This window comes from Otolemur garnettii, unplaced genomic scaffold (genome assembly GCF_000181295.1).
Source record: "Otolemur garnettii isolate 467f Iridium unplaced genomic scaffold, OtoGar3 scaffold00027, whole genome shotgun sequence".
In the NCBI taxonomy this organism is placed as follows: Eukaryota; Metazoa; Chordata; class Mammalia; order Primates; family Galagidae; genus Otolemur; species Otolemur garnettii.
In genome coordinates, this window is record NW_003852422.1 from 17,227,036 (window position 1) to 17,239,527 (window position 12,492).

A 12,492-nucleotide genomic window follows, 5' to 3' on the forward strand; every position below is an offset into this window, starting at 1 on the left:
TTAAAATTAAATATTAAAGAAGAAACACTCCCAAGTTTTTGGCAGAAAACAACTATTCCCTGATATTCGCAGATGCTGTGTCAGGACTCAGGACATGGTAGGGAGGGGCTTGTCTGCTCTGTGGTGTGTGGGACTCAGCTGAGGTGACTTAAACTGCAGAGACCTCACTCATCTGGAAGCTTCTCCACCCCCATGTCTGGCACCTGAGCTGGATGGCTTAGAGGTTCAGCTGGGACCCTGGATGAGAGCACTTCTGTGAGACCTGGGCCTCTCCCAGCATGGTGCTGGGCTCAGGGAAGAGTCCCAGGAGGGGCCACTTGGGGAACTGGCGTCTGGAGGGAGAGGAGCAGCCTTGCTGCCTTCGCTGATTATGCCTTGGAAGTCATGTGGCATCACTTCTGCCACACTCTCTTGGTTACAGACAAGTCACGAAGGCCAGCCCTGATTCAAGGGAAGGGAAATTAGAGGGCCCCTCTCAGTGAGGGGGGCCAAGGTTACATTGTGGGAGAGCAGGGACACTGGGAGATGCTGTTACGGCTGCTGGTGGGGAATGCATTCTGCCTCAGCCGGTGACAGGACCACTCTGGGGAGAGTAATGGAGCGGAAGAGCCCCGTAGGTCCAGGAAAGAGTCATTGTTTTGGAGCTTGTGGACTTAGGATTGGGGACTTACTCTAATGGCCAAGTGGAGGTGTTGTTGGTTAGCTGGTGATGAGGGAGGAGGAAATGACCAAGAATGGTGCAGCCTTGTCCTGGGAAGTGACAGAAGTTTTGTTCTTGGGCAGCGCCTGTGGTTCAAAGGAGTATGGCACCGGTCCTATATGCTGGAGGTGGCAGGTTCAAACCCAGCCCCGGCCAAAAACTGCAAAAAAAAAAAAAAAAAAAAAAAAGGAAGAAGTTTTGTTCTTAATCATGAGGTTATAGACAGCCCCAAGCTCTAGTTCCCAGGCTGCAATTCTGGCTTAGACCAGTCGATTGGGTTTTGGTTTTTAATGCGTCCATGTAAGTGGCATGTTCTTAGAGGGTGAGTTAGGCCGTGGTGTTTTTATCAGCATGACCCACCTGCCCCCTTCCTTTCTTTTTCCCTTCCCTTCTCCTTCCCTTTTCCTTTTCTTTCCCCCTCCAAACCCTTTTCCTTTCTTTTTCTTTCTGCCAGAGGCCAAGAGCAGCCTTTGACTTTACAACCTGAGGTGGACATTTCTACCACATGTCCATGGACATCTTCGATTCAGCATAACTAAAATGCATCCTTCTCCCAACTAGACTTCCTCCTCCCGAATCCTGCAGTTCATCTGGGGCTTCTCCTTCCATTCAGTCGCTTAAACTCGGATCATGGGGTTGTCTTTTTCTCATTTTCATTTCTTTGGTTCTCATCCTTTCTTGCCCCAGGCTCAGGCAACTTAACATATTTGCTTTATGTATAAACCAACAGAGGGAAGGATATAATCACAAGCATATTTTTTTAAAAAAGGCAATACATGCAAATGAATCTGATCATAAAAGGGTCCAGGGTAAGAATGAAGTTTCCCTCCCTGCCTCTTCCGTCCTCATTCATCTATTTTCCAGAGATATACACACACTCATATGTGCAGTGAATACTTGCTATACACACTGGTGCCCTTGTTACCCTAGGGACATGTACGTGTACACGCTCATGCTGTGTATTAATTTTGTGCACCACGTAACTGGAAGCACAGGATGGCTGAGACTCACGTGCTCTGGCCACCTACCTACCAGTATCGTGGGCAGGACTTTCCTTCCATGCTGTCAAGCCACTTCTTTCTTTTTTGCTGACTGCGTGTTTGATCAGCTGTTCCTCATGGGCATTTCAGATGTTTGTCGGCTTTCTGATAGACAGGGCCACGTGGAGTAGCCCATAGGGACTAATTCCTAGACGAGGACTTGCTCCATCTGTTCGTGTGCATGTGAAATTTTGAGATACGGCCAATTTCTCAGAGCTACCTTGGAGCACCTGTTTCTTCACTTTCTTTTCAACCCAGAGTGTCATCAAATTCTTGCTCTTTACTGATACTTTGCCATTTGGGGATGGAAGTTTGGACCTCCTTGAACAACAACATTTCTCTTTTATGACCCTGGGTATCTTTTCACATGTCCAGCAGCCATTTGAATTCCCTCTTTGTGCGATCTATTTATGTCCTTCTTCCACTTCTCTCTTCCACTGTCTGGGTTTAAATGTTCTTTTTAGGGTTAAACTTCGATGTGTTTTACTCTCCTGGTTTGCTGTGGTTCAGAGCAGCCAGTGCAGCTCTGTCGTTGATGGCGGATCTGTAGGCAAGAGTCCAGAGCCACTGCTGAGAAGATGAGGCACAAGTTTGAAGCCACCTCCTCTTCCAGATGGCAGTGATCAAAGGACTTGGTGACCCGGGGAACACTCTGGACGTCACGTAGCAGTGTTTAGATGTATTGATGACACAAACATTTACCAGGCTGGGGGGTGATTGGAACCACATGTGGTGGCTGTTAAACGCATCTGTGGACACAAACATGAATGGCTTTATTGGCACAGTTCTTGTTAGCTTTCTAGCTTTTAGCTAAAGGGCCATATGGTAAAGGTGCATTTTTTTCTGATTAAGTTTATTATTTCTTTTTTTCCTTTGTCAATATTTCCATTTAGAAAATGAGGCAAGATGCTCACTTTTTCTGTAAATTAGCTCTGCGGTCCAAATGTCCAGCCAAGTTTTCTTCTCCATGCTTGGACATGAATAAACAAACTTGAATGTTTTGGTCAAAACAGCCAATTCCTCCAAGTGCTGTTTTGCCATCCTCCCTAAAGGCCTGTGCTATAGTGCAACATTCTCAGCCCACATTAATAGGCGTTCTGTGATTTTTTTTTTCTTGAGACAGAGTCTCACTATGTCGCCCTTGGTAGAGTGCTGTGGCGTCACAGCTCATAGCAACCTCAAACTCTTGGGCTCAAGCAATTCTCTTGCCTCAGCCTCCCAAGTAGCTGGGATTACAGGCGCCCACCACAATGCCTGGCTATTTTTTTGTTGTTGTTGCAGTTGTCATTGGTGTTTAGCAGACCCTGGGGCCGGGTTCGAACCTGCCAGCCTTGGTGTATGTGGCTGGAGCACCACTGTACTACGGACCCTGAGCCTATGATTTTTTTTTTTAAGTGCCTGTTGTCACGTTAATTTTGAAAAGTCTGGATTAAATATGTTTCTTTACTATAGGACTTCTCAAAGCCTTTAATTTACCAGCAATTCCCTTGAATGTCTTCTGCAGATGTATCTGACCACACAGAGCACTGTTTCACATTTGTATGGGCTCTGGTTAAAATCTTACTCGAGCAATTAGCTCAAAACTCAAGGAAAAATCAGAAGACATCAATTGGTTTGCCCCTTGATTTCTCTGAATTAGGTCAAATAAGGACCCTTCAATGGAAGTAGGGTTATCAATTACTTGACTGCAATCAGATTTCTGAAGTAGAAGTGTTCCTGTGGTAGGATTGCAGATGAAGATTACTGATTACTTTCTCCAGGCTCACCATGATCTTAGCAAAAGTGTAAAAATTAGAGATAGAAGGTCATTTCTGATAACCTCTGGCTGTTCCTACTTGAGGTCAGATGCCACTTTCTCTGTCTGACTCATCCAAATCAAGCAGGTGGGGGAGGAGGGTATAATGCAAGGACCAGATAGAGCCAGCACTGGCTGAAGGCTGAACTGTGAAGTGAACTTACAGAGCTGAGTGTGGACCAAAGGAGGGTGAGCAAGCTCCTTATATCCAGCTCATTAATAGGGCGGCTTACTCTTTCCTTCTAACTATGTCCAAGATTGAGTTATTTCCCCTATCACTGGCCTTTTCTCTCTTCTGGAGGAATCTCATCTGTTTTTCTTTTTAGCCTTCTCCTTAAAATTTATGACGGTAGATCTCAACGTTGTTCTGGAACATTTGTGTCTGGGATATGCCACCTGTCATCTGTGAACTAAAGTCAGCTATTAAAAACACACGTGTGTGAATTACCATGAAATAGAATGGATCAAGATTACCCTATAAAATGTCTTTGTTACCTACTCCACGTAGATCTCCTTTCTGAGCGGAATGGAACGCGCTGGTCGCATTATTACAGGGCATATGAGTAGTGTTGTCGTTCCTTTTTCATTTTCCCTTTTGATAAAGTTGCACTTTAGTTGGAAAGATGCTGGGAACATTTTCATTTGTTATAACACAACCAGTATGATTACCTGAAGAATGACAACCAGTGACGTGGAGGAAAATGCCTGATAATGGTTTCGTGGTTTTTAAAAACCGCTGAGAAGATGTTTTGTTGATAAATAATCAAGTGAATTCGTTGCATTTTTTTTTAGTAGTCTACACTTATCCCTTTTCCAATATTATCTATATTTCCTAGGAAGCAGAAGTCCAGGAAAATGAGTCATTTTTAAAAAATGAAATACAACATTTTCAAAAGTATGATATCTTGATTATATTATTATCATATTGGAGTATTTAAGATCGGTATATTTAGGGCCAGTTGTGGTGGCTCACACCTATATCCTAGCACATTGGGAGGCCGAGACGGATGGATCACCTGAGCTCAGGAGTTGGAGACCAGCTGAGCAAGAGTGTCTCTACTAAAGATAGAAAACCTAGCTGGGGCACTACTTAGGAGGCTGAGGCAAGAGGATCGCTTGAGCCCAAGAGTTTGAAGTTGCTATGAGCCATGATGCCATGGCACTGTACCCATGGCAAAAAAGTGAGACTCTGTCACAAAAAAAAAAGAGATATTTTTATAATTCTTGTACATATTTTTTAATGTATTCCTGTCTCCAAATATAGTAGTGCCATGCTACTTGTTAACTTTTCTCTTCTGCCTGATGGGAAGGGATTATCAAAAGCTATTTCACCCACTCTGTGTATCACTTGGGAAGTCCATCTGTCATTCGTGCTCGTGGAGGACCTAAAGGCACAGGGTACTTCCTCAAGTTTTCTTCTTAATTCTGTAGCCTCCTTGAGAATTCATAGCAGCCGCATGCTTATGCCTTCATCAAGGCATTCCGATATTGAGCTGGGGACTCCTCCACCAGCTATGTTCTCCGTCTCTTCTGGGTTTGTAGATGGCCATTTTCCTGCAGTGCCTCTTCATGTTTCCTTGATCTCACTGTCCAAATTCCTTCTTTTTATAAGGCCATCAGTCCTGTGGGAGTAGGGTCTACTCTAAAGACCTCACTTTAGTTTGACTGTATCTACAGTGACCCTGCTTCAAATAAAGCCTCCTTTTGCAGATAAGGGGAGGAGATAGGACTTCTGGGGAGAACACAATTCAGCTCCTGACAACATGCTAATTTTCTACTTACCAGCTTTTTTCTGTTTCTTTCTTAAAGAGTGTACATGGCAAGTCAAGGCAAATGATCGAAAGTACCATGAACAACCTCATTTTATGAACACAAAGTTCTTCTGTATTAAGGAGAGCAAATATGCGGTAAGTTGATTTTAACTTTCCAAATTATTTTTATTTAAACCCAGTTTTGAGACCAGGCACAGTGGCTCATGCCTGTAATCTACCCCTCTGGGAAGCCAAGTTGGGTGAGCTGCTTGAGCTCAGGAGTTTGTGACCAGCTTGAGCAAGAACAAGACCCTGTCTCTAAAAAAAAAAAAAGTAGCTGGGCGTTGTGGTGGGCACCTGTCATCCCAGCTACTTGGGAAGCTGAGGCAAAAGGATCGCTTGAGCCCAATCGTTTGAGGTTGCTGTGAAAAATGACATCATGGCACTCTACCCAGGGGAACAGAGTGATCGCTGTCTCAAAAAACAAAAAAAAAATGGGCCAGGTGCTGTGGCTCACACCTGTAATCTAGCACTCCAGGAAGCTGAGTTGGGTGGATTGCCTGAATTTATCAGTTCAAGACCAGTCTGAGCAAGAGTGAGACCCTGTCTCTAAAAAATAGCTGGGCCTTGTGACAGGTACCTGTAGTCCCTACTACTTGGGAGGCTGAGGCAAGAGGATCACTTGAGCCCAAGAGTTTGAGGTTGCTGTAAGCTATGACATCATGGCACTCTATTGAGGGTAGCAAAGTGAGCCTCTGTCTCAAAACCAAACCCCAAAACCCCAGTTTATTCCAGTAGTGGGCATGTGTGCTAGCTTGATGCTACAGCTGCCTTCCCAGGTAATCACTACCCTGGGGCTATTGACGATCATTGTTATTTCTATAGAATGTCATTTTTATAAGTTTGCTCTCAGGGTGGGTGGGAATGACCTGAAACAAAACAAAACAGAATTATGTAAATAGGAAGTTTCCCTGTGTATGTGCAAATCTCATCAACAGGTTTTGGAACAGAATATCCGAGGATATCGCAGAAGCTTTACCTTCGAAAGTAATGAGTTTGAAAGGAATCTTAATAACTTATCTTCTCCTCCTTTGCCCAGGATGATTTTAGAGACTTTAAAGATATTTTCACTTAAAAAATGCTTGTTATCTTTGAAATATAACAAAGATCACCCAGTGCTTAGGGTTGTAAGGTGTCTGCTTTAGACTTCTCTGGCTGCCGTAATAAAGCCTTAAGGCACAGCTGGGTGGCGTGAGACCACAGAAATTTATTCTCTCACTATTGGGGGCTCTCGGCAGGATTGTTTCCTGCTGGAGGCTCTGAGGACGACGCTGTCCCATGCCTCTTCCTGTTTGGTGTCATCCCTTGGCGTTCTTTTGCTGGTAGGCACATCATTCCACTCTCAGCCTCCGTCTTCACAAGGAACTATTCTCTGTGCCCAACTTCCCTCCTCTTCTGAGGGCACTCGTCATTGGATTAGGGCCTGCCCTAGTCCTGTATGTATGCCTTCTTCTTGGGTACATCTACACAGGCCCTATTTCCAAATAAAATCTCACTCACAGGTGGGTTAGGACCTGAACATACCTTTTAGGGGACACAATTCAATCCGTGGTGGGGTCTTTCTTCCATAGTAGCCCCAATCCCTCCCTTACTGTGAGTAAAAATGTTCCTCTCTCTGCTTTGCCCACGTTGATGTCTGCGTGCTGTGAAGAGGCTCTCATGGATCATGGAATCCGACAGCAGGATTCATTTGGTCATGGTCTGACATCTGTATCTTGTTACTGTTTTGACATGAGACTCCAAGTAGTCATTTTAAGGCTCGTCTAGAATTAAAGAAATCTCAGTATCTCTCTGACTGGCAGATTGTATTCCTGTATCACTGTAGGCTGTGAGACTTAGTGATTTTTCTTTTTTTGCAGATGTGTATACACACTGGGATAAATGTACCGTGTCATTTAGAATGACTTTCTTTTATTTTCCCCTACAGAATAATGCAATTAAAACATATAAGTACAACGCTTTTACCTTTCTACCAATGAATTTGTTTGAGCAGTTTAAGAGAGCAGCCAATTTGTATTTCCTGGGCCTTCTTATCTTGCAGGTAATGCCCTTTGGTATCTTTAATCTGTTATGAATCATGTTGACGTAATAACATTTAAGTTGTAGATACATATCGTGAATAATCTTGAAAGTGTTTCACATGAAGGTTCCGTATGTGAGGCAACGGTATCTTGTACACAGAACTGGTTCAGTCTGTTAAATGAACAGGGAAAGGGAGCAAATGAAAATATTCTGATTTTTTTATTTTAAAAGTGGTATCACACTGATGTGTTAAAACTGGTATCCCTAAGTAGATAAAATTAAAATGTTCACTTTGTAAAATTCCTTATACCTTACAATTAAACTCATTTTTTTGTGCTCATCCTTTAATTTTATACTAAATGCCTAATTTCTGCCAAGAATTTTATCAATTCTTATTTATATTTTAGTCATAGATCTCCATAAATTATTTTTCATGAAATGGTTTCACATTAGAAAAGGCCTAGTTTTTCCTAAAGTTTTTTCTTAATTGTGGCAAAGAATTCACTTATCTGGAGAGCGTGATGTTTATCTGTATAGGAACTGTTGCTATAATCAAGGGACCACATACTCTCGTGCCTGGAAGCGACCTTGAGTACCTAGTGTGTGGGCTACAAGGGATAGCATACCCAAGTGACTTTATCAGAGTCTTTACATCAAACATTGGGTTTGGAAAATAGCACCACCTGCTGAGATTCACCCTGTGCGGTTTTATGAAAGTGGTAGCCTGTGTATCTGGGTGGGGATAGAGAATGTGTGGAAAGATGACAATGGGGAGAAATGGATATTCAACAGATTTAGTAAAATACAAGACCTGATAGTAAAGGATGTTCCTGTTATAAAGGTGGAGTTTTGCATATTCTTAGTATTGTGGGAAGAAGTGATTTTTCTCTTTTCCATTCACACCCCAGTGATCATCTCTTAAGGTGCAGCAATCCAAACCAGGGTAATAGTAATAGCCCTAGACAGCCATTTACATTACAGCCATTTGCATATTCACTTCATTCTTGTACTCTATGAGTTACATCCTGTCATACCCTCCATCTTACAGAGAACTAAAGGCTATTGAGCTAAAGTAACTTGCTTGGCCAGGTGCGTTGGTTCATGCCTGTAATCCTAACTCTCTGGGAAGCCAAGGTGGTAGATTGCCTGAGCTCAGGAGTTTAAGACTAGCTTCAGCAAGAGCAAGACCCTCATCTCTAAAAAAGAAAAAAATGCCCATCGATCCATGAATGGATCAATAAATTGTGGTATACGTACACCATGGAATACTATGCAGCCCTAAAGAAGGATGGAGACTTTTCCTCCTTCATGTTCACATTGATGGAGCTGGAAAATATTCTTCTTAGCAAAGTATCTCAAGAATGGAAGAAAAAGTATCCAGTGTACTCAGACCTACTATGAAACTAATTAATAGCTTTCATAGGAAAGCTATAACCCGATTATAGCCCAAGAATACGGGGGAAGGGGAGAAAGAGGGGAAGGGAGGGGGGATGATGGGTGGAGGGAGGGTGATTGGTGGGATCACATCTATGGTTTGTCTTTTAAGGGTACATGTTAATCTTTCTAAATGAAGAATATAAATGTCTTAGCACAATAACTAAGAAAGTGACATGAAGGTTATGTTAACCAGTTTGATGAGAATATTTCAAATTGTATGTAAAAATAGCACACTGTACCCCATGACAGTATCAATGTACACAGCTATGATCTAATTTAAAAAAATAAATAAAAAAGAAAAAAAATAGCTGGGCATTGTGGCGGGTGCCTGTAGTCCCAGCTACTTGGGAGGCTGAGGCAATAGGATCACTTGAGTCCAAGAATCTGAGATTGCTGTGAGCTATGATACTGTGGCACTCTACTGAGAGTGACAAAGTAAGACTCTGTCTCAAAAAATAATAAGAATAGGCTCGGCGCCTGTGGCTCAAGTGGCTAAGGCGCCAGCCACATACACCTAAGGTGGCGGGTTCGAATCCCCAGCCCAGGCCTGCCAAACAACAATGATGGCTGCAACCAAAAATTGGCCGGGCACTGTGGCGGGCGCCTGTAGTCCCAGCTACTTGGGAGGCGGAGGCAGGAGACTCGCTTGAGCCCAGGAGTTGGAGGTTGCTGTGAGCGTGATGCCATGGCACTCTACCCAGGGGGATAGCTTGAGGCTCCATCTCAAAAAAAAAAAAAAAATAATAATAATAAGAATAATAATAAAGTAACTTGCTTAAAGTTCCACAGCCCCTAGGTGGTAGAGCTCAGCCACGCCGATCCAGGAGTTGACCACCAAGTCCCATCATTTTAACAACTACATTATGTAGCCCAGTGATCAATAGGATAGTTACAAGAGATCTTTATTAAACTTGCTTCTCAGCTGGGTGCAGAGCCTCATACCTGTAATCCTAGCACTCCAGGAGCCTGAGGCAGGAGGATCCCTTGAGCTTAGGAGTTTGAGACCAGCCTGAGCAAGAGTGAAATTCTGTCTCTACTAAAAATAGAAAAATTAGCTGGGCATTGTAGCAGGCACCTATAGCCTCAGCTATCTGGAAGTCTTAGGAAGATTTGAGCCCCAAGTTTGAGGTTGTTGTGAGCTATGATGATGCCACAGCACTCTAGCCTGGGCACCAGGAGCTTGGTTGGGTACAGCAGGATATAGTGTTGGGTGATGATGGTGATGAGACTTAGAATTAGCAATCAGTTAGCTGTAAGCTCAATATGCCTTTATGTGCACCTATATAAGCCTTTTTCCCCCCTCTTAGGCAATTCCTCAAATCTCCACCCTTGCATGGTACACTACACTTGTGCCCCTGCTTCTGGTGCTGGGCGTCACTGCAATCAAAGACCTGGTGGACGATGTGGTAAGGGTTTCTCCTGCACCTTTCTACTCAGTTGGTGCATTGAGCTTATTTTAGTTTGGCATTCATACCTTATGTACTGAGATGATTCAAACAGCATTTCTCCATCTTCTTCTCAAGGCTCGCCATAAAATGGATAAGGAAATCAACAATAGGACGTGTGAAGTGATTAAGGATGGCAGGTATGGTGTCTTCTTTAAGTTATAACTTAGCTACAAGGATAAAAATGTATAGAAATGTATTTAGAGATAACTATTAGGACACAGAAGCCTAAGAATACATAAATTTTTTAATTGTAAAGGCTCCTTTTAACTTACAAAGAACTGATACCCCAGCCCAACTTCTACACCTGCCCTTAACCCTACCCTGACCCTTACCCCTAACCCTAACACTCCTAACTCTAACCCTAACCTTAACTCTAATGCCTAACATAAAAAATAAAAGGAGAAGCAAAAAATCTCAGAATTTGCAAAGAATTGTATTCCCTTTGTGGTTCCAAGGCTGTACCCAGATTGGATTAGGAACTGTTGCCTGCTGAAGCTTTAGGTGTTATCACAAGCACTTCCAGTGTTACACGCCTCCTTCTGCCTCCTGAGCTCATCTGCATCAGTGCGTTGCTCCTGTGTCTTGACACCTTCACACAGGTTCTCCAGCTAACGTGATTCCTCCCTTCCCTCTGTCAGAGCATTTTGTTTTCATCATTTTTACAATGATATGAATTTCATTAAAATTCTTTGTGAAGGTGTCTCATCTTCTGTCCTAGTTTGTAAGTTTCTTAAGGACACTATCCTGCCTCTGACACGTAGGACGTTCTCAAAAAGTGTTTGTTAAATTAATGTAGTCGACTGCGACCAAAGTAACAGCTCAGTGATTTTTGAGCAAGAGCCTCAAGGCAGAACTGCAAATTCAAGTACTAAAAATAGTGACTAAGGCCCAAGTCAAAAGCTTTTTAGGAGGAAAATAACTTCAAGGAGGATCCCCTTGAGCTTAGGCATTTGAGATTTACAGCCACTGTGTCTAATTCAAATATAGACCACACTAGGCCATGAACATGTTTAGACAGCTTTCTCCCCTTGCAAATAAGGAGCTTTCTAAAATTTACCTTTCAAGCGTGTCAAAAGACAAAATTACAGCAATTTAAAGATCTTCGTTGACTTTATTTATGATTCTAGAATCCATCAGGCAGCATTTTATTCTATAAAATAGAATAAGTGTTGCAGTGAGCCCAGCAGAGGTTACTTTTATAGACAGACAGAAGGGCTGAAGAAGGCAAAAAACAAGGAACAAAAGCATATTAGTCATTTTAAGTTACTTTCCTTGTAAGATGGGAAGAAGAAAACAGAACAATAGAGAAATACCTGATCAGTTAACATCGGATTCCTTCAGATTATATTTTAGTTAACAATTAAAGCAGAGGGGACTTTATTATTATGACTGAAACCAATCCTGTTTGGGAAATTGGACTGTTCTTTCTCCTGACTTCTTAGAAGGCCAGTTACAACTCAGTTTCAGTTTGGTGACATGTAACTTCAGCATGGGCTACTGCATTTTGGTTTCTAGTCTGGTCTTTTGGGGCCAAATACAGAAGCGTAGTCCAAAGCAGTGGCCTTGCTGGGAGCACTGGCTCACAACTGTAATCCTAGCACTCTGGAAGGCTGGGGTGGGTGGTCTGCTCGAGCTCATGAGTTCAAGACCAGCCTGAGCAAAGCGAGAGCTTGTTTCTAAAAAAATAGCTGGACATTGTGGCAGGCACCTGTAGTCTCAGCTACTCGGGAAGCTGAGGCAAGTGAATCGCTTGAGCCCAGGAGTTTGAGGTTGCTGTGAACTATGACACCAAAGCACTCTACCCAGGGCGACAAGCGATTCTCTTGCCTCAGCCTCCCAAGTAGCTGGGAACTACAGGCTCCCACCACAACAACTGGCTATTTTTTTGTTGTTGTCTAGCAGGTCCAGGCTGGGTTTGAACCCTGGTGCATGTGGCCAGTGCCCTAACAGAGCTGACCTAAGGGCGCTGGGCCTCCAGGTCTATTTTTTTTATCCATACATGAATGGGAGATAGTAATATTAACCTAGTAGTTAAATGTCTGCCTCTAGAAAAATTAATTAGTTATAGTGGGCTTATCATGTCTGTTAGATCTTTCGTGTGTGGGAAAATCTTTAAAACAGAATACTATAGTTTAAAACTTTTTATCATGCTGATTTGTTAGAAATTTAAATGAGACCACGCGTATGGTGCATCTTACAAGGGTACATGTGAAATTTACTAAGTATAGAATATAAATGT

The 12,492-nt window shown here is 42.8% G+C and overlaps 1 protein-coding gene across 1 annotated transcript in view; it reads left to right on the top strand.

Moving 5' to 3' along the window:
- The window catches only part of ATP8B1 (ATPase phospholipid transporting 8B1), a 142,768-nt gene that overhangs the window by 80,044 nt on the left and 50,232 nt on the right, over positions 1–12,492 (top strand). Inside the window, exons 3-6 of the mRNA XM_023512364.1 lie at positions 5,345–5,442; positions 7,274–7,387; positions 10,113–10,211; positions 10,329–10,390. Coding sequence (XP_023368132.1) covers positions 5,345–5,442; positions 7,274–7,387; positions 10,113–10,211; positions 10,329–10,390 — 373 coding nt within the window. The remainder of the gene's footprint in view (positions 1–5,344; positions 5,443–7,273; positions 7,388–10,112; positions 10,212–10,328; positions 10,391–12,492) is intronic.